The sequence below is a fragment of the Triticum aestivum genome, chromosome 6D (assembly GCF_018294505.1).
Source record: "Triticum aestivum cultivar Chinese Spring chromosome 6D, IWGSC CS RefSeq v2.1, whole genome shotgun sequence".
Lineage (NCBI taxonomy): Eukaryota > Viridiplantae > Streptophyta > Magnoliopsida > Poales > Poaceae > Triticum > Triticum aestivum.
This window is the reverse complement of record NC_057811.1, coordinates 28,075,485-28,100,450: the sequence shown is the minus strand read 5'-3', so window position 1 is coordinate 28,100,450 and position 24,966 is coordinate 28,075,485. Positions and strand designations below refer to the sequence as shown.

The 24,966-nt window shown below is 48.0% G+C and overlaps 2 protein-coding genes and 1 pseudogene across 5 annotated transcripts; 1 reads left to right on the top strand and 2 right to left on the bottom strand.

The window, feature by feature from the left end:
- Window positions 1-11,288: 11,288 nt before the first annotated feature.
- LOC123142365 (uncharacterized) lies at window positions 11,289-14,843 on the bottom strand (annotated as a pseudogene).
- Window positions 14,844-15,925: 1,082 nt separating this feature from the next.
- LOC123143234 (putative pentatricopeptide repeat-containing protein At1g53330) lies at window positions 15,926-19,879 on the top strand. 4 transcript variants are annotated; one of them, XM_044562080.1, is made up of 5 exons: window positions 15,926-17,474; window positions 17,589-17,664; window positions 17,793-18,034; window positions 19,215-19,439; window positions 19,593-19,879. In XM_044562080.1, exon 1 carries the CDS (start codon window positions 15,964-15,966, stop codon window positions 17,344-17,346), a length of 1,383 nt encoding a protein of 460 aa, XP_044418015.1. In that variant the 5' UTR covers window positions 15,926-15,963; the 3' UTR covers window positions 17,347-17,474; window positions 17,589-17,664; window positions 17,793-18,034; window positions 19,215-19,439; window positions 19,593-19,879. The 4 variants fall into 4 exon arrangements, with proteins under 4 accessions (XP_044418015.1, XP_044418016.1, XP_044418018.1 ...); XM_044562081.1 differs by having other exon boundaries at window positions 17,793-19,179; window positions 19,265-19,439; XM_044562083.1 differs by having other exon boundaries at window positions 17,793-19,179; window positions 19,265-19,439; window positions 19,579-19,788.
- LOC123143233 (glucan endo-1,3-beta-glucosidase 12) lies at window positions 19,423-23,404 on the bottom strand. The gene is made up of 5 exons (XM_044562079.1): window positions 23,236-23,404; window positions 21,979-22,100; window positions 20,273-21,202; window positions 20,150-20,177; window positions 19,423-20,057 (listed from the first exon to the last, which is right to left on the bottom strand). Exons 2-5 carry the CDS (start codon window positions 22,040-22,042, stop codon window positions 19,598-19,600), a joined length of 1,482 nt encoding a protein of 493 aa, XP_044418014.1. The 5' UTR covers window positions 22,043-22,100; window positions 23,236-23,404; the 3' UTR covers window positions 19,423-19,597.
- Between the last annotated feature and the right edge of the window lie 1,562 nt (window positions 23,405-24,966).

Genomic DNA, 24,966 nt, shown 5'->3' with positions numbered 1-24,966 from the left:
TCCGGACAATACAATTATAGCATGAATAATAGACAATTACCATGAACAAAGAAATATAATAATAACCATTTATTATTGCCTCTAGGGCATATTTCCAACAGTCTCCCACTTGCACTAGAGTCAATAATCTAGTTACATTGTGATGAATCGAACACCCATTGCGTCCTGGTGTTGATCATGTTTTGCTCTAGGGGGAGGTTTAGTCAACGGATCTGCTACATTCAGGTCCGTATGTACTTTACAAATATCTATGTCTCCATTTTGAACACTTTCACGAATGGAGTTGAAGCGACACTTGATATGCCTGGTCTTCCTGTGAAACCTGGGCTCCTTCGCAAGGGCAATAGCTCCAGTGTTGTCACAGAAGAGAGTCATCGGGCCCGACCATTGGGAATCACCCCTAGGTCGGTAATGAACTCCTTCATCCAGACTGCTTCCTGTGCTGCCTCTGAGGCTGCCATGTACTCCGCTTCACATGTAGATCCCGCCACGACGCTTTGCTTGCAACTGCACCAGCTTACTGCTCCTCCATTCAAAATATACACGTATCCGGTTTGTGACTTTGAGTCATCCAGATCTGTGTCGAAGCTAGCGTCGACGTAACCCTTTACGACGAGCTCTTCGTCACCTCCATAAACGAGAAACATATCCTTAGTCCTCTTCAGGTACTTCAGGATATTCTTGACCGCTGTCTAGTGTTCCATGCCGGGATTACTTTGGTACCTTCCTACCAAACTTACGGCAAGGTTTACATCAGGTCTGGTACACAGCATGGCATACATCATAGACCCTATGGCCGAGGCATAGGGGATGACACTCATCTTTTCTATATCTTCTGCCGTGGTCGGGCATTGAGCCGTGCTCAATTGCACACCTTGCAATACAGGCAAGAACCCCTTCTTGGACTGATCCATACTGAACTTCTTCAATATCTTGTCAAGGTATGTACTTTGTGAAAGACCAATGAGGCGTCTTGATCTATCTCTATATATCTTGATGCCTAATATATAAGCAGCTTCTCCAAGGTCCTTCATTGAAAAACACTTATTCAAATAGGCCTTTATACTTTCCAAGAATTCTATATCATTTCCCATCAATAATATGTCATCCACATATAATAAGAGAAATGCTACAGAGCTCCCACTCACTTTCTTGTAAACACAGGCTTCTCCATAAGTCTGTGTAAACCCAAACGCTTTGATCATCTCATCAAAGCGAATGTTCCAACTCCGAGATGCTTGCACCAGCCCATAGATTGAGCGCTGGAGCTTGCATACTTTGTTAACATTCTTAAGGAAGCCGTTAAGGAATGTCGTTTTGACGTCCATCTGCCATATCTCATAATCATAGTATGCGGCAATTGCTAACATGATTCGGACGGACTTCAGCTTCGCTACGGGTGAGAAAGTCTCATCGTAGTCAACCCCTTGAACTTGTCGATAACCCTTAGCGACAAGTCGAGCTTTATAGATGGTCACATTACCATCCGCGTCCGTCTTCTTCTTAAAGATCCATTTGTTTTCTATGGTTCGCCGCTCATCGGGCAAGTCAGTCAAAGTCCATACTTCGTTTTCATACATGGATCCTATCTCGGATTTCATGGCTTCTAGCCATTTATCGGAATCCGGGCCCGCCATCGCTTCTTCATAGTTCGAAGGTTCACCGTTGTCTAACAACATGATTTCCAGGACAGGGTTGCCGTACCACTCTGGTGCGGAACGTGTCCTTGTGGACCTACGAAGTTCAGTAACTTGATCCAAAGCTTCATGATCATCATCATTAACTTCCTCCCCAGTCGGTGTAGGCACCACAGGAACATTTTCCCGCGCTGCGCTACTTTCCGGTTCGGAAGGGGTGACTATCACCTCATCAAGTTCCACTTTCCTCCCACTCAATTCTTTCGAGAGAAACTCCTTCTCCAGAAAGGACCCGTTCTTGGCAACGAAGATCTTGCCTTCGGATCTGAGGTAGAAGGTATACCCAATGGTTTCCTTAGGGTATCCTATGAAGATGCATTTTTCCGATTTGGGTTCGAGCTTTTCAGGTTGAAGTTTCTTGACATAAGCATCGCATCCCCAAACTTTTAGAAATGACAGCTTAGGTTTCTTCCCAAACCATAATTCATACGGTGTCGTCTCAACGGATTTCGACGGAGCCCTATTTAAAGTGAATGCGGCAGTCTCTAAAGCATAACCCCAAAATGAGAGCGGTAAATCGGTAAGAGACATCATAGATCGCACCATATCCAATAGAGTGCGATTACGACGTTCAGACACACAATTTCTCTGAGGTGTTCCAGGCGGCGTGAGTTGTGAAACTATTCCACATTTCCTTAAGTGTGTACCAAATTCGTGACTTAAATATTCTCCACCACGATCTGATCGTAAGAATTTTATTTTCCTGTCACGTTGATTCTCAACTTCACTCTGAAATTCCTTGAACTTTTCAAAGGTTTCAGACTTGTGTTTCATTAGGTAGACATATCCATATCTACTTAAATCATCAGTGAGAGTGAGAACATAACGATATCCTCCGCGAGCCTCAACACTCATTGGACCGCACACATCGGTATGTATGATTTCCAATAAGTTGGTTGCTCGCTCCATTGTTCCGGAGAACGGAGTCTTGGTCATCTTACCCATGAGGCATGGTTCGCACGTGTCAAATGATTCGTAATCAAGAGACTCCAAAAGTCCATCTGCATGGAGCTTCTTCATGCGCTTGACACCAATGTGACCAAGGCGGCAGTGCCACAGATATGTGGGACTATCGTTATCAACTTTACATCTTTTGGTATTCACACTATGAACATGTGTAACATCACGTTCGAGATTCATCAAAAATAAACCATTGACCAGCGGGGCATGACCATAAAACATATCTCTCAAATAAATAGAACAACCATTATTCTCGGATTTAAATGAGTAGCCATCTCGAATTAAACGAGATCCAGATACAATGTTCATGCTCAGAGCTGGCACTAAATAACAATTATTGAGGTTTAAAACTAATCCCGTGGGTAGATGCAGAGGTAGCGTGCCGACGGCGATCACATCGACCTTGGAACCATTCCCGACGCGCATCGTCACCTCGTCCTTCGCCAGTCTCCGTTTATTCCGTAGTTCCTGTTTTGAGTTACAAATATGAGCAACCGCACCGGTATCAAATACCCAGGAGCTACTACGAGTACTGGTAAGGTACACATCAATTACATGTATATCACATATACCTTTGGTGTTGCCGGCCTTCTTCTTGTCCGCTAAGTATTTGGGGCAGTTCCGCTTCCAGTGACCACCTCCCTTGCAATAAAAGCACTCAGTCTCGGGCTTGGGTCCATTCTTTGACTTCTTCCCGGCAACTGGCTTACCGGGCGCGGCAACTCCCTTGCCGTCCTTCTTGAAGTTCTTCTTACCCTTGCCCTTCTTGAACTTAGTGGTTTTATTCACCATCAACACTTGATGTTCTTTTCTGATCTCTACCTCAGCTGATTTCAGCATTGAATATACCTCAGGAATGGTCTTTTCCGTCCCCTGCATATTGTAGTTCATCACAAAGCTCTTGAAGCTTGGTGGAAGCGACTGAAGGATTCTGTCAATGACCGCGTCATCCGGGAGATTAACTCCCAGCTGAGTCAAGCGGTTGTGCAACCCAGACATTCTGAGTATGTGCTCACTAACATAACTCGTTCTAAGCAAATAAGATGCAAAAACATGATAAACATCACATGCAATCAAATAGTGACATGATATGGCCAATATCATCATGCTCCTTTGATCTCCATCTTCGGGGCACCATGATCATCTTCGTCACCGGCATGACACCATGATCTCCATCATCATGATCTCCATCATTGTGTCTTCATGAAGTCGTCACGCCAACGATTACTTCTACTTCTATGGCTAACGCGTTTAGCAACAAAGTAAAGTAATTTACATGGCGTTATTCAATGACACGCAGGTCATGCAAAATAATAAAGACAACTCCTATGGCTCCTGCCGGTTGTCATACTCATCGACATGCAAGTCGTGATTCCTATTACAAGAATATGATCAATCTCATACATCACATATATCATTCATCACATCTTCTAGCCATATCACATCACATAGCACTTGCTGCAAAAACAAGTTAGACGTCCTCTAATTGTTGTTGCAAGTTTTTACGTGGTTTGTAGGTTTCTATCAAGAACGTTTCTTACCTACGTATGACCACAACGTGATTTGCCAATTTCTATTTACCCTTCATAAGGACCCTTTTCATCGAATCCGTTCCGACTAAAGTAGGAGAGACAGACACCCGCTAGCCACCTTATGCAACTAGTGCATGTTAGTCGGTGGAACCTGTCTCACGTAAGCGTACGTGTAAGGTCGGTCCGGGCCGCTTCATCCTACAATGCCGCCGAAACAAGAAAAGACTAGTAGCGGCAAGAAGAATTGGCAAACTCAACGCCCACAACTGCTTTGTGTTCTACTCGTGCATAGTAACTACGCATAGGCCTGGCTCATGATGCCACTGTTGGGAATCGTAGCATAATTTTAAAATTTTCCGACGCTCACCAAGATGCATCTATGGAGTGTACTAGAAACGAGGGGAAAGGAGTGCATCTACATACCCTTGTAGATCGCGAGCGGAAGCGTTCCAATGAACGTGGATGACGGAGTCGTACTCGCCGTGATCCAAATCACCGATGACCGAGTGCCGAACGGACGGCACCTCCGCGTTCAACACACGTACGGTGCAGCGACGTCTCCTCCTTCTTGATCCAGCAAGGGGGAAGGAGAGGTTTATGGAGATCCAACAGCACGACGGCGTGGTGGTGGATGTAGCGGGTCTCCGGCAGGGCTTCGCCGAGCTTCTGCGAGAGAGAGAGAGAGAGAGAGAGAGAGGTGTTGCAGGGGAGGAGGGAGGCGCCCAAGGCTGTAGGTTGCTGCCCTCCCTCCCCCCTTTATATAGGCTCCCTGGGGGGGCGCCGGCCCTAGAGATGGGATCTCATGGGGGGGCGGCCAAAGGGGGGAAGGGGTTGCCTTGCCCCCCAAGGCAAGGGGGAACCCCCCACCCTAGGGTTCCCAACCCTAGGCGCATGGGGAAGGCCCAAGGGGGGGCGCCCCAGCCCACTAAGGGCTGGTTCCCTTCCACTTTCAGCCCACGGGGCCCTCCGGGATAGGTGGCCCCACCCGGTGGACCCCCGGGACCCTTCCGGTGGTCCCGGTACAATACCGGTAACCCCCGAAACTTTCCCGGTGGCCGAAACTTGACTTCCTATATATAATTCTTCACCTCCGGACCATTCCGGAACCTCTCGTGACGTCCGGGATCTCATCCGGGACTCCGAACAACTTTCGGGTTTCCGCATACACATATCTCTACAACCCTAGCGTCACCGAACCTTAAGTGTGTAGACCCTACGGGTTCGGGAGACATGCAGACATGACCGAGACGCCTCTCTGGTCAATAACCAACAGCGGGATCTGGATACCCATGTTGGCTCCCACATGTTCCACGATGATCTCATCGGATGAACCACGGTGTCGAGGATTCAATCAATCCCGTATGCAATTCCCTTTGTCAATCGGTATGTTACTTGCCCGAGATTCGATCGTCGGTATCCCAATACCTTGTTCAATCTCGTTACCGGCAAGTCTCTTTACTCGTACCGCAATGCATGATCCCGTGACTAACGCCTTAGTCACATTGAGCTCATTATGATGATGCATTACCGAGTGGGCCCAGAGATACCTCTCCGTCACACGGAGTGACAAATCCCAGTCTCGATCCGTGCCAACCCAACAGACACTTTCGGAGATACCCGTAGTGCACCTTTATAGTCACCCAGTTACGTTGTGACGTTTGGCACACCCAAAGCACTCCTACGGTATCCGGGAGTTGCACGATCTCATGGTCTAAGGAAAAGATACTTGACATTGAAAAAGCTCTAGTAAACGAAACTACACGATCTTTTATGCTATGCTTAGGATTGGGTCCTGTCCATCACATCATTCTCCTAATGATGTGATCCCGTTATCAATGACATCCAATGTCCATAGTCAGGAAACCATGACTATATGTTGATCAACGAGCTAGTCAACTAGAGGCTTACTAGGGACACGTTGTGGTCTATGTATTCACACATGTATTACGATTTCCGGGCAATACAATTATAGCATGAATAATAGACAATTACCATGAACAAAGAAATATAATAATAACCATTTATTATTGCCTCTAGGGCATATTTCCAACAAGTACTTGATCACCGGTACGCATGGCGGGCTTCTTCCGGTGATCTGCCTCGCCTTTGAAATGCTTGCCTTTCTTTCGACATTGATGGTTGGTCGGAAGAAATCGACGATGGCCCAGGTACACATTCTTCCTGCATTTGTCCAGGTATATACTTTCGGTGTCACCTAAACAGTGTGTGCATGCGTGGTATCCCTTGTTTGTCTATCCTGAAAGGTTACTGAGAGCGGGCCAATCGTTGATGGTTACAAACATCAACGCATGCAGGTTAAATTCCTCATGTCTGTGCTCATCCCACGCACGTAGACCGTTTCCATTCCACAGCTGTAAAATTTCTTCAACTAATGGCCTTAGGTACACATCAATGTCGTTGCCGGGTTGCTTAGGGCCTTGGATGAGAACTGGCATCATAATTAACTTCCGCTTCATGCACATCCAAGGAGGAAGGTTATACATACATAGAGTCACAGGCCAGGTGCTGTGATTGCTGCTCTGCTCCCCGAAAGGATTAATGCCATCCGCGCTTAAAGCAAACCATACGTTCCTTGGGTCACCTGCAAACTCAGCCCAGTACTTTCTCTCGATTTTTCTCCACTGCGACCCGTCAGCGGGTGCTCTCAACTTCCCGTCTTTCTTACGGTCCTCACTGTGCCATCGCATCAACTTGGCATGCTCTTTGTTTCTGAACAGTCGTTTCAACCGTGGTATTATAGGAGCATACCACATCACCTTCGCAGGAACCCTCTTCTTGCGGGGCTCGCCGTCAACATCACCAGGGTCATCTCGTCTGATCTTATACCGCAATGCACCGCATACCGGGCATGTGTTCAAATCCTTGTACGCACCGCGGTAGAGGATGCAGTCATTAGGGCATGCATGTATCTTCTGCACCTCCAATCCTAGAGGACATACGACCTTCTTTGTTGCGTACGTACTATCGGGCAATTCGTTATCCTTTGGAAGCTTCTTCTTTAATATTTTCAGTAGCTTCTCAAATCCTTTGTCAGGCACAGCATTCTCTGCCTTCCACTGCAGCAATTCCAATACGGTACTGAGCTTCGTGTTGCCATCTTCGCAATTGGGGTACAACCCTTTTTTATGATCCTCTAACATGCGATCGAACTTCAGCTTCTCCTTTTGACTTTCGCATTGCACCCTTGCATCGACAATGACCCGGCGGAGATCATCATCATCGGGCACATCGTCTGGTTCCTCTTGATCTTCAGTAGCTTCCCCCGTTGCAGCATCATCGGGCACATCGTCTGGTTCCTCTTGATCTTCAGCAGCTCCCCCCGTTGCAGCATCACCGTATTCAGGGGGCACATAGTTGTCATCGTCCTCTTCTTCTTCGCCGTCTTCCATCATAACCCCTATTTCTCCGTGCCTCGTCCAAACATTATAGTGTGGCATGAAACCCTTGTAAAGCAGGTGGGTGTGAAGGATTTTTCGGTCAGAGTAAGACTTCGTATTCCCACATTTAGGGCATGGACAACACATAAAACCATTCTGCTTGTTTGCCTCAGCCACTTCGAGAAAATCATGCACGCCCTTAATGTACTCAGAGGTGTGTCTGCACCGTACATCCATTGTCGGTTCATCTGCGTGCATTATATATAATTATGTGTGTCAAAAGTAAGAAAATTAGACAAGTATCTATGTAAAGTAAGAATTTTTTTTTCTTTCGGAGAGAAGATAAGAACAAGAGGCTCACCACGGTGGTGCCGGCGACGAGATCGGCGCGGGCGATCGACGGCGGTGAAGACGGGGACGGGGCGTGACGGACCGCTAATATAAACCTAAACAAATATCAGGAAAAATGAAGCTCGGAGGTCGAGCTTCGAGAGGAGAAAGCTTAACTAGTGTGGCTCGGGCATTTCATCGAACACCTTATGTGCATAGGAGGTGAGCTAGAGCACCCAATGCCCTCCCCCTCGCCGGCCAGCAAAAAACAGAGCACTGTGGAGTGCTCTGCTGCGGCGATGGGGTATATATAGGCAACTCATTTGTCCCGGTTCGTGGCTGGAACCAGGACTAAAGCTCCCCTTTCTGTCCCGGTTCGAGCCAAGAACCGGGACCAATGGTTGTGGGCCAGGAGCGATGCCCATTGGTCCCGGTTCCTGCCTAGAACCGGGACAAATGGGTCCGCACGAACCGGGACCAATGCCCACGAGGCCCCGGCCGCCCCCCCTGCCCCGGGCTCACAAACCGGGTCGAATGCCCCCATGGGTCCCGGTTCGTGGCCGAACCGGGACTAATGTGCTAGCCAGGCCCGAACGAAAGCACTGTTTTCTATTAGTGACATGAAGGCCACTAGCCCACTATACCTGCCTAACTTGCCCACTAAATGTCAGAGAGGATCCACTTCCCAGCTGGTAGGGTGAAGTTGCTTCTCACTGGTACTTTGTGACTTGTGAGGGGTCTATGGGCCAGAGGTCCCACTTGTAAGTGTGTGAGAGTGGGTTTAAAAGAGGCCGTGCATGGTCCCCGTAAACTATCGATTAACTGATAAATTATGTGAACTCACGCTTACTATCTCTGTTTCAGAATAATTGAAGTTCTAGATTTGTTCTAAGTCAAACTTATTCAAGTTTGATCAAGTCTAGGAAAATATATTAACACCTAGAACACCAAACTGGTCTCATGAGATACTTCATGAAATCTATTTTCGTAACTTGTGTATTTAGTGTTGTATTTTCTGTAGAGTTAGTCAAACTTAAGCAAATTTGATTTACGACGAACCTAGAGCTTCAATTATTTTGCAACCGATGGAGTAACCTTCTGAATCTCATCCCCTCTCCACTGTTCTTCCCGTTCCTCTGCCCAATTCCACTACTTCCACTAGAGGGCCATCAAATATTTGGCTTGGCTTAAAGCAATGCAACCAGACCTCCCCTACCTTCTGTTTTGTACATGTAAATAAATCAGAATTAGACTTCAGGGGGTTAGAGCATCTCCAGCCGCGCCCCGACAGCCCCCAGGTGACTTTTTACGCGCCGGCGCCGAAAAAATGCCCCAGTCGCGCCCCCAAACCGCCGAAATCCGCCAGCTCGGCCCGTTTTTGGGCCCGGTGATCGCAGGCCGAACCCGGCGCACTGGGGGACGCTCGGGGGCTCCGGCGCAAGGGAAAAGCACGCCTGGGCCACACTGTCAGGCGAAAAGTCAAGCCAATCATCCAGATTCGCCTCCCACCCCCCGCGCGCTCGGCCGCCACCCTGTCGATCCCGGCGCCGCCCACCGCCCACCACCCACCACCCACCACCGCTAGATAGGCCATTCCCCGCCGGAAAAGATAGGAGGTTTCACCGCGGCAGCCTCTCCACCACCGTCCGGCGTTCCGGCCGCTCAGGGCAGTGTACCGGCGGGTGTGCGCCCACCACGCCCGCAAGGTGTTCAGCGATTTGCCTGCTCGGCAATGGACTCGGATGATGAGGAGGCGCTCGCCGCGCTGCTGGAGGAGGAAGCCGATGCCGCGACGTCCAGGAAGAGGAACATCTCATGGTCCTTGCCGCCCTGCTCGCGAGCAATGAAAAGTCGCGGCGAGGTTGCTCGGCGCCGGGGCGGATGAAAGCAAAGAACCGGCATCGTCTGGAAGGCTACTCCGTGCTCTACTCCGACTATTTTGCCGACGCTCCACTGCATGGCGACAAAGTATTTCGGCGTCGTTATCTGATGAGCCGGAAGCTTTTCCGCAGGATTGTGAATTCCATCCGGGAGTTCGACATCTACTTCAAATGCAAGAAGGATTGCACCGGCAAATTTGGATTCACCTCAAGTGCACGACAGCGATGAGGATGCTTGCATACGGAGTGCCCGACAAACACCCAATGCGGAAGACACTGCTCGGATCCTAGCAGGATTTCCTAGGATGCTTGGAAGCATCGACTACATGCATTGGAAATGGAAGAACTGCCCATTTGCTTGACAGGGGATGTTCGAAGGCGCCAAAGGCGGTTGCAGTGTGGTACTTGAGGCGGTGGCCACACAGGACCTCTGGATTTGGCACTCCTTCTTTGGTATGCCAGGAACTCACAATGACATCAACGTGCTACAGTGCTCCCCTGTCTTTGCCAAGCTTGTTGAAGGTCATTCTCCTACAGTGAATTCTGAGGTCAATGGGCAGCACTACAACAAGGGGTACTACCTAGTTGATGGCATCTATCCGAGATGGTCTACATTTGTGAAGACTATCTCAAACGTTGTGCCAGGAGGCAAAAAGTCCCACTTTGCCAAGGTTAAGGAGGCTTGCAGGAAGGATGTCGAGCGGGCATTTGGTGTGCTCCAATCTCGATTTGTTGTTGTCCGGTACCCTGCTCAGACATGGTCGAAAGATCAAATGTGGGAGATCACGACTTGCTATGTCATCTTGCACAATATGATCATTGAGAGCGAGCGGGAAGAGCCAGTGTTTGACACTGAACCATACTACAGGCAGGGTCCTCTTACTCAAGTTGATCACCAGCTACCGGCAACCTGGACTGCCTACCTCAGTATGCGTCAGGAGATCCGAGACCCACAGGTGCATCAACAACTGCAGGAGGATCTGGTGGAGCACCTATGGAGGATCAAGGGTGACGCCTAGCTCGACGTGTGATTAAATATGAGTTTTTATTTGTTGAACTATTTGTTGTTGAACTATCTATTGAACTATTTGATTTTTATTGGTTTTCTGTGATGAACTATGTGATAGAAAAATTACTTATGTTCAGAATTCACGCCGAACCATGCTGAATATGGGCCGATTCGCGCCGATATCGAACCATTTTTCGCTGAAAGTGGGCCGAAAAGCGGCCACATTTGCGCCAAAAATGGGCCGATATCGGCGCCTAGGGGCGACCTGGGGACGACGGCTGGAGATGCTCTTATTGCTCCACTGTGATACATGTTGGGGTGAAAACTTAAAAGTACACTTTCTTTTATAATCCTCGTGACCTTGCAACTGAATATTTCAACATTGGACGAAAAACACGGATCAACATGCCACACTACAAAAACTGAACATTGAACATGTCTGATACTTCAGGGGAAAAAAGCATGGTTCGTCCAAGAGTAGATTAAAAATTTGGTACACTACACTGAGCCACAGCCATAAATAGTTCAACAAACAAACAAAGTGGAAACCGCACCATATTGCTCGACTGTGATAATACCCGCCGTAGTCCTCTAGCAGGGCACTGGCTGCAAAGCTCCATGACAGTCAACTTAACTCCAGATGGAACTTTATTCTCAATGTACGTTCTGATAGCCGAGAGCGCCCTAGGGGTTTCCACGAGAACGCTATCCGGCATGGGAATACACCAATCATAATCGCCTTCATCATCACACCTCTGCCCATAAAGGGTGTCCAGTGTAAGGCACTTGAGTGACACCACGTTCTTGAGGATATAACATGCCAGTTCAATCAAGCACTTCGCAGAGCTGAAACCACAGATCTTCACACTCTTGAGACAGCCATGGCGGTGTTCAGGCATGTGCCTCAGCTGAGAATCCACAAAAATCGATTCATGCACCATACGTCGCTGACTCACCTGACAACAAATAAGGATAATATGATTCAGTTAACTAGACCCAGACTGATCCAATGCCTTCGCAGGACGAAATAAAAGAACGGCACCACTGCCTTACATCTAATGTCAAAGTCTCCAGGGAAGGGGAAGCATTCAGGAAAGAAACCAGAGAAAAATAGTCATATGCCCGGGCACCGTTTGGTCCTAATCTAAAAACAATGGTCAGGTGCTTAAGGTAGAGGAATTTGGTACGCAGCATTGGTGCATCAACCACCTGCATGCACACACAAAATTTCATGTATCAGAGACACTATACACCACAAATATGACGAATATAATATGTATATCTCTAGCCTACAACACATTATCTTGTAGAGAATATATACCTCATGTTGTGATTCTATGGCAAGAGTTTCAATATTTGGCAGAATGGGTGGCAGCTTGGCACGGGCATCATAGATAAGATTGCTTTGTACTAAGTGTAGCTCCTTCATTTGCAATGTTTCAACAAGTGAGAAGTCTAACCTGCCTCCTACAAGGTAAAAACTAGAGAGATTTGGAGCTTTGCTTTCTATCACTCCCAATCTCTCGCATGGTAAGATACTAAGCCTGCTGAGCCGCTGCAGGGCAGAAGATAACTACAGACATTTAATCTCAGCGCAACTATTAACATCTAATAGCTCCAAAGCGAGAGAGTTGGAAAGAAGGCGCTCTAACTCATTCCATGTAATGCTCACACGACACAGGCACAGGCTTGTCAGGCTTCTCAAGGGTCCCAATTCAATTGTGGGATGGAGGACACAAGCACGAAGGGTAAGGTACCGAAGTGAGTTTCCAACCCCGTCAGATAAAAGCGCGCATGGGAAGTTGAATTTTCCCTTTGTTTCAGAATTTTTTTCAAACAACACGAAGGTGAGTTCTTCAAACCCAGGCTTAAGAGCAATACTAAGCCAACTGTCAAAATAACTAAATTCAACGGGGGCATTCATTTTGATGTAGTCAAGCCTAAATGTTTTCAAGCTGCCTTTGTGTTTCCTGAGAATGCAGTCAATCTTGTGGTTGATCTTCTCTCCACTCGCACTTTCTTTCAAGCCAATTGTATCCTTACTAAAGATGAGACTGGAATGATATCTCCAGGAATGTAATAAGGTCTGAGATAGGCAAGCAGCACGAGCAGCTTCACACATTGGCATTAGGGAGTGTATCCGAAACAATATGTCCTGCACACACAAGCATTGGATAAAAGAAATAAATCGAGAATGTATGGCCATTAGTTCGGTTGGAGAAAGAAAAACAGCAGGACCACACAACTGCACTGGGTGCGCTGCTTTACATAGGTATAGGATAGTGCAAAGAATGCAACAGTAGTAGGTAAACTCAACAATGCATTGAGAGGTTTCCCTAACAGTGTTATATTAGTGGCTTTTTTGGAGGAGGATGAGGGGGAGAGACAATTGCTAACAGCTCGCACCAATTAACAACTACTTCGTGAAATATACTTTTGCTTGCATCAGTAGCCAACAATGATGTTTCCTTGCAATTTTGAGGATGACGTATTATTGTAAAATAACATGTTTATAAATAGGTTTAAACAGTTTAGCAAAGTCTGTCTATTTGTTGCATTACATCTAACATCTGTTGCCCGCCATAAGAATAGAGCAATTATGTAACATTTGTTGCATTACATCTAACACCAATACATTGTGTGATATGTGAAATGAAACCAGGCATTGTATTTAAAACAGTAGGAGTATTAGTACCTGGTGCCATTTCCAGATTCTTCTTCTTTACCATCTCAGTAGCCTTGTCCATAGTCTGCCCCTCATCTTTATTCTTATGCTTATCACTCCTTCTCCTAGCAGCTTCATCAAGCGCCGCCTTGTCTTTTGCTCTCTGAACTCTCGCTTCAGCCTCCCTCATTTTCTGTTTTTTGACTGCATCGGCATCACAAAGGTCTTGCAAGGGGTATTGGAAACATATGCCAGCTTTGTCAGAGAAGGGAACATGCTTCTGACTCACTTCTCTCCCGGGAGCGGTCGTGGCCTGAGTGGAGCTAACGAGAGAAGGGCTCCTATTTTCCTTATCTTGCGCCAATAGCAGATTCTCATTTTCCTCCGCAATCATCTCACTCTCAACATTGGCATTGATTTCTTTAACTTTTTGAGTGCTACTCCCAAGCCTCCTAGCAAAATCATCTGCGTCTTGAGTGCAATCAAACTCTTCTCCCTTTTGGCTGTCAGACACTTCTGTGAAATCCTCCAACATAGCAGCGCTATTAGCAAACTCAGCATTAACTTGCTCCACACCAGAGAGAGATCTTTCAGCATCCCGCTTTTTGTCAAGTAATTTTTGCCTCACCTCATTTTCAGCAACCAGGTTCTTATCAAGTTCATATTGACTGGGAATCACATCCTCTGCTGAAACTGTAGTGTTCCCTTTATCCGACTTGCCAGCCCCAGTAACATGCTTGGAAGACTTGCTACACCCCGCATCCTCTCTGTTACTTTGCTCTCTCGGTCTTTTCTCTGTAATGTTATGAGATGATTCAGGACCACTAGGATGGCTAACCAGGATACCACCCTCCTCCACTATGTCTTCCAGCTCAAAGTGTATGTTGAAGATAAAACCACTTTCGTTCAGAGGAGCACTAGAGGGTATTTTCCTAGGATCCATGACTCCAATCTTAGCCCTGAGAACTCCAGATTGCCCATAGAGCTCCATATCCAATTCTAAAACAGAACCAATGAGAGAACCGGCTTCACAAAAACCCCGGTAGTGCTCCAGTGTCTCGGGAACCCCTGTTATTCTAACCCAGCAGACATACAGTTTGAAAGCTGCAGCTGAAGAGTTAGTCCATCTGTCTACCACTTTGATGTCAGCTGACGTTGCAATCAGACGAAAGGAATCGAAACCCTTCATTTCATCGATTTTTTCCACGGAAGGGAATTTGACCAGAAAGCTATCTCTGATGTAAGGTCTAGCCATCCACTCCCATTCCCCCCACTGTGATACAGTTAGGTTTGCGTTCTTCACAGTAACAATAGCTATGGCGTCCCTGTTTTCATCCGGCTCCAGCTTCTTTCCGGTCCTTGCCGAGAACATCTGCAAACCGTCAGCGGCACTACCAACCAAGCTGGCAACGGGTTTAGGTCGTGACAGGAAGGAGCATTCGCGCGAGGGATGCGAATACTTGGCGCAGTTTGCGCAAAATAACACTGTCTGACAGTCCTTACCGGCATGACCGGGATTCTCGCATTTGTAGCATGTCAGCTGTGATCCGTCGTTCCCGGCACTTGCAGGCCCAATGCTAGCACCGGGTTGATTTGAATTGAAGCCAGAATGAGCATGCCCCTGCCCTTGCTGATTAGGTGGATTATTACTAGCTCCGGAATACTGATGACTACCCGAAGCACCATTGCCCATCTGACCAGACTGAGGTGCTCCAAAACCAGGTGGATTATTTTATGATAATAATTTTAAAATGTGTGAATTTTAAATTATACAAACATGTTTTAAATATGTGATCTTATTTTGATGCTTATTACTCTTTTCTCCCGTTCACTTTTATGGGCCTGATATCAATAGTAAGTATATGTCAGAAAACGTCTTACATTATGGGACGGAGGGAGTAATAATTTTTTAATACACCATAAAAGTTGAATTTATATGATGGATTTTTTGTTGAAAATAAACAGTGAACATATTTTTAATTTGTGATGACCATTTTTAACACTCACTGCATATATTTTTGAAATATAGGAGCATTTTATAATATGTGATGAATATTTGTTTAATAAATCATAAACATTTTTAAATACACGATGAAAAGACGGAATAACATAGGTGCGCGCCGTCGGACACGGAATTTTGTCATATGCTCCCTGATGAACAGTAAAATCAAAATAAATAGTAAAAAAGTTAAACTTTAGAATTTTTTTAGATGTTCATATTAGTGTGGTAAATGTGCTTAAATTTTCGAGGTAACATTTGGCATTTGATTTGTTTTTTTTACATGTCAAAATGCTTAAATTTTCCACCTGCAAATTCGCATGTACCATCTGGGTGTGACAATGAGCATATCTATTTTTTTTTTTCAAATTTTGTAAAATTCATTTCCCACACGCAGGAGCCAAATTGAATATCCGGCCTTCGTGTTGAAAAACTTGTGTTTCTGACCAGGCCAATAGCCCCTTGAAAATTCCTTACCAGTTCGGGAGACGCGATGCCGAACGCCGCCATGGCCGGGACCAAGTTCTCGTCGTACCACCTCGCCGCCGCGCTCCGCCGCGAGCGCGACCCCTGCGCCGCACTCCGCCTCTTCCTCAGCCCGCCGACCACCCCTGTCTCCACCCCGTTCCGCTACTCCCTTCGCTGCTACGACCTCATCATCTCCAAGCTCGCCGCCGCGCGCCGGTTCCCGGCCATGGAGTCCCTCCTCTCCAGCCTCCGCGCCTCCCCCCTCCAGCCTCGCGAGCCCCTGCTCCGCTGCGTCATTTCCGCCTACGGCCGCGCCCGCCTCCCCGCCGCCGCCCGCCGCGCCTTCGCCCACCCCGCCTTCCCCGGCCCCCGCACCACCCGCGCCCTCAACGCGCTGCTTCACGCCCTCGCCGTCTGCAGCACGCCCCTCGCCGAGATCCTCTCCGTCTGCCGGGACGCCGCCATCCCTCCGGACGCGTGCACCTACAACATCCTCATGCGAGCGTCTGGTGGCTCGGTCGACCACGTCCGCCTCCTGTTCGACGAAATGCTGCAGCGGCAGATCGCCCCGACTGTCGTCACGTTTGGCACCCTGGTTGCCGCGTTTTGCGATTGTGGTCGGCTCGAGGAGGCGTTCGGCGTCAAGGACGCCATGGCTAAGCAGTACAATGTGAGGCCAAATGCTCATGTGTATGCCAGTTTGATGAAGGGGCTCTGTCAGAGGGGGGATGTGGACAAGGCGGTCAGGCTCAAAGAGGAGATGGTGGCGAGCGCAGATCTTGGGCTGGATTCCGCCATTTACGCGACCTTGGTTAGGGCGTTGTTTAGGGGTGGCCGGAAAGGGGAAGTGGTTGGCTTGCTGGAAGAGATGAAGGGAAGGGATATTCAGGCTGATACAGTGGTGCACAATGCAATGATCGCGGGTTTCTGTGAGGATGAGGGTGATGTAGATGCTGCATTCGCGGTGCTTGATGACATGCAGAACAGCGGGTGCAAGGCAGATGCAGTGAGTTATAACACGTTGGTTGCTGGGTTGTGCAAGTTGGGGCGGTGGCGGGATGCAAATGACTTGGTTGAGGATATGCCTAGAAGGGGATGCCCTCCGGATGTGGTGACGTACAGAATGCTCTTTGATGGGATGTGCGTTGCTGGGGCGTTTCATGAAGCAGATCAGGTTTTGGATGAGATGGTTTTTAAGGGTTTTGCGCCAAGCAAGGATGGTGTGACCAAGTTCATTCAGGGAACTGAGAGGGAAGGGGGTGCAGTGTTGCTAGAGTCAGTGTTGTGCCGTCTGGCAAAGGTGAACGCTTTGGAGTCAACTGCATGGGAGAAAGCTGTCACCAGTGCGCTGAATGATCCTGCAGAGCTTATGATGGAGAAACATCTGGATAATTTAAGCTTCACTTGACTGGATATCTGGATACTTGATTAACATGGTTGTTGTTTTGTAAGTACGATTGTGATGTTTTATCTACTAAGTCCACTATGTTGTATTGCTAGCCAAGGCTACCTATCAGGTTTTCCTACGCAATTCAGGTTAGTTCTTACCTTGAAGTTCTGTTAATGTTATTGATCAGCAGGACAGGACCAAAGATAGATGAAACATTGAGATTAAGTTCATTATTAATAATAGATGTGCATTTGATGCAGGGTGGATGTAGTGTGCAGATGAGAGTTTATTGGCGATAAAAATACTTCATACAAGGTTATAAAAAACCTATAAAAGGTATATAGTTAAGATTCTCTGAATACTGATATTGCTTACGAAGATAATGTTGTTTTTTTACATATTGCTCTGTTATTGAATCACAAGTGACATTGTGCTCTTCTAAATACCCTTTGGCATTTCCACAGGATTTGTATACAGTTTCTCTACACTACATGAACACCATGTGAACAAATATGTATAGAAGCTAGCAGAAGACACAACGATAGTTTCCGCTAAAATAACACATTTTGTGGCTATACATTAATAAGGGAGTTATTTACAAGAATTGGCAAATGCCAGAAAGAGTGAAGATATTGGGGAGAAGACTGACAAGTGCAACAGTCCTATGGCTATCTTGTCAATTTCTATTCAGTTGGAAACTAATGTAGTGAGTATATGTTTACCACGTCCATCTCCTGCGCTCTGTGCCACACAGAATCAGCTCTGTTAGCAGTAGTTCGCAGCCGGAGCCTGGACTGGGCAGTCTCTCCCGTTTATCTTTGAAAACCCAGGTGTCATCATGAAGGTTGTTTTTTTAGGGCCAGATTTCCTGAACACAAGTTCCTGAACGACAGAAAACCTCAAAGCTTCTGATTTTTTTGTTGATATGGCTAGAAAGAAATAGACGAGTCTTCAGGCAAGGGGAGCACTCTTCTCCCTGATTGTCTACATCTAGGAAGAAGTTTCTGCTTGGAAGGAGGTTCGCCGGTTAATGTCTAGTAGTTTTTTTTTTCCTGCCTGTAGTCCAACAACCTCCATCCGTTGAATAAAAATCTAGCACTTGCTCACATAAAAAAGGAACTTCTCCCTCCGTCCCATAATATAATGGCGTTTTTGACAGTACACCAGGGAGTATTTGTTTGGCATAGAACCAGATCAAGTTTTGTTTCACTCCAGTTTAAACCATTTTTCTTAGTTATCCTGCTGCCTTGTGACCATGAGGTCACGGGTTCAAGTCTTGGAAACAGCCTCTTGCAAAAATGTAGGGAAAGGATGCGTACAATAGACCCAAAGTGGTCGGACCCATCCCCGGACCCTGCGCAAGCGGGAGCTACATGCACCGGGTTGCCCCTTTTTTTTTATCCTGCTGTTCCCCATATAAATTCTTGTGATTATCGGATATGCAGACTTTTCATAGTTGATTTCCAACTTCCAATTTTGATTCTCTTTTAGTCATACAATCTACATGTAAAATAAAATCAGTACTGCATTAAGGTATGTATCATTGGTAAATGGTAAATTAATATCCTGCACCATTAGCATGTAATTGGATCATTAGTCTTTGGTGCAAAGTATGCCATGACCTCTAGGGCCATTTTGTTTGGACTCAAATGAATGCTTTTAATGTCACTTTCATCAACTCATTAGCTGATTCTTTCACTTGTTTAGTATTTCGTATTAATGGAAATATGAGGTTGGTAAGCAATACTCTGGACACGCCTGTAATTTTTTTCTTTCTGTGTTGGTTCTAAGAATATGTCCTGTTCCAGCCTATCGGAAACTTGCTCGGAGCTATCATCCTGATGTAAACTAGTAAGTTTATTAATCACTAGGTTGTTGCTTTTCAGCTCCTTATAACACTTTTGTTTCAACAATGCGGTTGCTGCCGACCATCCAGAGCACGCTGGAGACACGGTTTGAACTCTGAAAGTTGACTTCATCCGGGAAGAGAAATGGTTGGTCGGTTCAGAAGTTGCATGTCTAAAGTCATCGCGCCGAAGCTCCTTCTACTTTTCTTTCACAAGTGAACTGAAACTATTCCCAATCCAAAACATGTCAGGCTAACTACCCAGGTACGTACCCAGATTATTCTCAAGTGCAATGCCAAATACTCTGCAAATCATATATATACATACGATTCCTAAACATTGAATCTGACATCTACAAGACCAAGAACATAAGATGCAATAGTAATGCTAACGACAGCGTTAGCTCTGTATACTCAGAGAATTTACATCAGATCTGGTGACGCGCAAAGGACCGCGAGAACAATGGCGGACAGAAGAGTGGAGGCAGCCAAGGAGGCCACGTGGCGACACCCGACGCCGTAAGGCTCGAGGGTGCTGCTCGGCCCGAAGCTCCCGCTCCCGGTTAAGCTCCCGGGCGGGCCGAACGTCGATGGCGGGCTGCCGAACACAGACGGGGGACTGAAGCCAGACGGTGGTCCGAAGCCACCTGCGGGAGCGTCAAAGCTCGTCGGAGGTGCCGTGTCGGTTGCCGGGGGGCCGAAGTCGGACGGAGGGCTTGAGCTGACCGGAGGAGTGAGATCGTCTGACGGAGGGGCGCCCAGGCTCGTCGGAGGGCTGGAGCTGACCGGAGGAGTGAGATCGTCTGACGGAGGGGCGCCCAGGCTCGTCGGAGGGCTGGCGCTCGGCACGCTCGAGTTGGAGGTGGAGTCTCCTGCCATGGTGCTGCAAGCAAGAAATTGCTACCGTGTCAGATTTGGTACAATGCGCTGACTATTTGAGGTATCGCGAGAAGAGAAATGGTGCCCAGTGCTCACCTTCCTGCGAAGACGCACGATCCTGAGCCTGCAACGAGCAATTAACATGAAAGAATCAGAGGCGATCCATGGTGGTACAGGACAAGAAGCTTGTGCATCGAAATGGCTCTTGTTGGTGCTTACTGGGATCAGTGGCGGTGGTGGTGGCGGTGCCGTTGAAGGAGCAGGTGGCGCCGGTGCTGGCGCTCTTCTGGTAGTAGTCATTGTAGGCGTAGGAGGCCAGCGCCGCCACGTTGTTCTGCTTGTAGCACGCCCCTCCGGGCTGCACCGCCGAGCAGTCGGCCTGCCCCTGCCCGCACGCCCAGCTCAGGCCCGCCTGCAGCGCTGTCGGGTCCGCGTTCTGCAAGGCCACGCAGAACGTCCCCGTCGCCAGCGACCGCCTCCCACCTCCACCGGCGGTCATGGGATGACGGCCATACAAGTAGCTGTGGTACACCAGCGCGCCACTGAGAGCGAGCTCCGCCGACTCTGCCGCGATCAGTGGGATGCCTGAGAAGCCCAGCGCCCGCATCGCGGCGTACACGTCGTCGACTCTGACATCCGACGTGCGAGCCTTGAGGAACAACGGTGAGCCGGTCTCCAACAGGAACCGCAGGACGTGCCCTGCGATGCCGGGGGACCACGACGGGGCGAGCGGCACCGAGGAGAGCACGGTGGACACCCTGACGTGGCCGTCAAGTCCGGCAGCGACAAGGGCGGCGTGGAGGTTCCGCATAGCGGGGACCAGCGAGTAGGCGGCGTCTCCGGGGGAGACGGACGACAGGATTTCGTCTCCCGCTAGGACGTGCGTGATCATGGTCGCCGGGAGGAACGGCGCCACATTGGCGGCCACCCAGAGCCGGGCCTCGTCCCGGAACTCGGCGAGGTGCTGCAGATGTGAGTTGGGGATGGTGACCATGACCTCTGCGCCGGTGTTGGCGAGGGACCGCAGCAGCCGGTGGTCGGCTCCGCCGCACACCTGCGCTCGCTTGGTCTGCTTAGACTGCACGATGATTCTCGCGAAGTCTGACGGAGAATTTGAAGGGACGATCGTGTTGTCCCCCAGAGAAGTGCCTGTCCATCATGCACGAAGGTAAAGATGAGTTCAGTTGTCAGTGTGTAGCAAAGAATTTTCTTGTTTGACCACGTCATCATCATTGGATCGGAGCTTCTTCTTTCTAGCTAGCTGCAGCATTACAGCCACGCATGGCTAGCTTCAGGGTTCAGTCTGTTGAGTGCGCTTAGTGAGTGGCAAATGCTATTTGGATAACTGAAGAAGGTATGGAACGAGCGATAATAAGGCGGCCTTCACATGTGTCGAAGAGAAACACTGATGAAGAATGTAAGATATACTATTCCGTCAGTAAAGAAATATAAGAGCATTTGGATCACTAAATTACAGAGGGACTACCAGTTAGGTAGGCGCATCATTCAGTTTCTTAGACCCGATCGAGGTCGGCCACAACCGATACTTGTATATGATAATTCAACTCAAGATAAGATTCGGGAAAGGGAACGCACAAGCATCGTAGCTTAAAAGCCCCTTTGTACTGCTGCACACTTTCTTTCTGCCTGCGATGCTCTTCTTACAAGAATGTATGTCTGAGCTAAGTAACGAACCTTTGGCCGGGGACAGAAAGCAAAGCGAGCGTACGTGGAACCCGGCAGTACTGTCACGGATTCTGTTGGGTTGCTACAAAACCCCTACAGTTGAAAAAACTTGGGAAAAAAAAGGAGATGGAAACAGGGAAAGCGTAGGGTAACACGTATCACTTGACCTAGCTGAAGTGCTCAACTCCTCGCTATACTGAAACCAGAGCATAGGCTTAATCACAGGGTCACATACATACCTGACGCGCTGAAGAGAAGAAGGACGAGAACAAGAACGCATCCCTGCCATCTCTCGCGCGACATTCTTTTCTTTTCTCCGGCGAGCGAAGCGACGATGCAAACACGTACACCTCCTGGAACCCTGAAGGCCGCACATGCATGTCAGAGTTAATACCCAGGCCCATGCATACAAACAATGATTTTTTTTTTTTTGCAATTTTGTCGATATAAGTATTCCAGTCCAGTTAGAAGGAAAGCCGGCAAATTTGGAATCGGTTGGAATAGTGCCGTTCTTATCATTTTCCAGCAAACATGGGGCATAACCATATGCTGCGGGCCTCATGCATGGTGCTTCCAGAATCCAGATGGCCGGTCACCAACAACACTGTACTATTGTCCTATAATAGGAGACGCCACCGGGAACGAGGAAGAAAATAGTTAATTGAGGAGAACATGGACCAGGATATGCTCCCACAACACTTTGGTCAGTATGGTCACTACTCTTGTGACAGCAACTGATCAACAACCGACTCAACCAAGGCAGTGTCAACATCTGACAGGGCCACGATTTGCTTGCATAGTCCACAGTTCAGTTTGGAGGGTAAACGGAGACACCTAACACTAGTATCCTAACAAGTGACTATACTTGATGAGTTGGCGTACCTAGTTTAGCTATAGCGACTGGAATGGATTTTGCTCCTAACTAACAAGGTGTGCTCCAGTTTTCATGAACACTGGTCTAACTTCTTTGTATCCTTGTTCCTAGCTGAGGTATGATAGCTCCATGGAAGAAGAAACGTCACCGCACGTTAAGCTTTGGGTACCCTGCTGCTTAATTACATATGCATGCTTGGGTGGTTCTTCATATATTAGTACAAAACAAAGCAGCAACTGGGCATTGTAATCTTTCTATATATCTGCATGTGGAAGCGGGCGGTTGAATGGAAGTAGCAACAAGTGAGCATACACGCCGATGAGGTAATTTGTACTGGTTGAACTTGTGAGAAGACCAAACTAATAACTAAAAGAGGAGGAAGAGGAATCAGTCAAACACAAAGATTATACGTACGTTCCTTCCACATAGATATAACCCCAGAACCAACACAAGGATGGATGTATGTGTTCGAATCAAAAGGGGCAAAGGCACAACTTCATTTACCCATCCATCCAGGCCAAGGGGTAAAAGGAGAGCACGAAGAGAACTAGCTAGCTAGAGAATTTAACAAGAGCAAGTTCAGTGGCAGAAAGAACTGACGACGATGGCCATACATACGTACCTCAAGTGGCCGCAAGAAGCTAGACTTTGCTTGCTTGTGCTTCTCCTGGACGAAACTAAAGCTTGCTATCGTGTCGACACAAGAGCTTAAGGCTTAACTAGACGTACCCCTGGATGGATGGATCCTCCTGCTGTGTCTTGGAGCCTGCAGTCCGCGGCTAGCGGGGAGAGGCCTCAGGGCCTTTTTATATGCGCACTAGCTAGGTAATCACAGTCGCGCTCATGTGCGCTAGAAGCAGACACACACACACACACACACACACACACCTGATTGTGAGTGGCGGCTCAACGGCGCGGCTGCGTGCGAGAGAAAGTGCTAGCTTGCCGACTTCTGTGTGGCTGGCTTTTTTTTCGCTGCACTGCGAAGGGCGAAAGGAGAGAGAGAGAGAGATTTTCCTGCTTGTGTGTGTATCAGTGTATGTGTTGTCCTCCGTCATTTTGTCCGTGGAACGTGTATGATTTGCATGTTGTTTCATGCACGTGTGGGTGGCTGCATGCGCGTGTCGACGAAAGGCTGACACGGCTATTTGATGCACGTTTCTTTTTTACAGGCCTTGTACTTCAGTAAGTTTGACCAAGAGTTTGCTTCAGCTCGGCAGTGCTGACGCGAGGAAAGCGTAAGCACTCGCCACACCGTGCTGAATGTAACTGCATGGCTTAATTTTAACCACAGCTCAAGTTAACTGAATCCACACTGCGTAGTATCACTAGTAATCCAGCCGTGTGAGCACGTACACGATCCAGTCCCGCCTAACGAAACGACCATGTTGGGTGAGAAACCCAAGTTGATTTTTACGTGGACACGGACCATGTGTGTGGTGCATGTTGGGTGCAACTACGAACCGCCGAACCCTAGCTCCTAGAGTAGGAGAGCCTACCGCAACGGCCGTGCAAAACCAGACAGATGAGTTTGTCAAACCGGCCGTGCCGAATCAAGAGCAGGTGAGCCATCCACACATCGACTCTCTCCCTTTATGTCTCCGAATGATCCCTTTCATTCCTCCTTTATCTGATCGACGCCGATCGATTCAAAAGCAAAGCCATGGCATATGATATGCCATTGATTAATCAGCTAGCTAGCTCTGCATGCCAATCCCAGCTTACTTACTTTCGCCGTGTCTGGTGACGCCAACTCGCGGATATCCTCACACCGCCGCTGCTTTTCCATGTCATCGGCGCTAAGGTTTTCCGTCTGGTTGCACCAAGAAAAGAGAAAGGGCTAAAAGCAGGAAATTCCTTGTTTCTGCCTTTAGGATATGAATGCATATCTCGAGCCGTCGACGGGGATCAAGTGCTTCGTGCGTCCTCACTTTGGATGGATAGCTGACGCGACGGGAGTCTCACATGCATGCATGCACGCATACGACGCGTTGTTTCCTCCGACCGGATTGTGCCGTTATATATCCGGATGTTACTGGCAAGATTTACCGGCCAGTCACCGTCGAGTTCCACTTGATAAGGACTAGCTAGCATGACTTAAAATAACAACAACGGCTGGTTGGGCTATATGTTAGAGCACCTCCAACGGGCCTGCAAGCGCGCCGCGCTAAATACGTTTACAGCGCCGGAAATAACAACTTTTCGCGCGCCGCAGAGCAGAGCGCTGGCTCCAGCTGACGCTGCAAAAAATTACGCGCGCTGCTCCAGCAGAAGCGCTAAAAATACAACGCGCGATACATATACGTATTCAAAAACGAAAGCATAGGTAAATTAAAATAAAATGATACATAAT

Coding starts and splice junctions, on each gene's coding strand:
- LOC123143233 (XM_044562079.1), bottom strand. CDS start 22,042: ATGTCGCGCGAGAGATGGCAGGGATGCGTTCTTGTTCTCGTCCTTCTT. Junction 21,203..21,978: donor TCTTCTCTTCAGCGCGTCAG/GTATGTATGTGA, acceptor CATGATGGACAG/GCACTTCTCTGGGGGACAAC. Junction 20,058..20,149: donor TCGTGCGTCTTCGCAGGAAG/GTGAGCACTGGG, acceptor TCTTGCTTGCAG/CACCATGGCAGGAGACTCCA.
- LOC123143234 (XM_044562082.1), top strand. CDS start 15,964: ATGCCGAACGCCGCCATGGCCGGGACCAAGTTCTCGTCGTACCACCTC.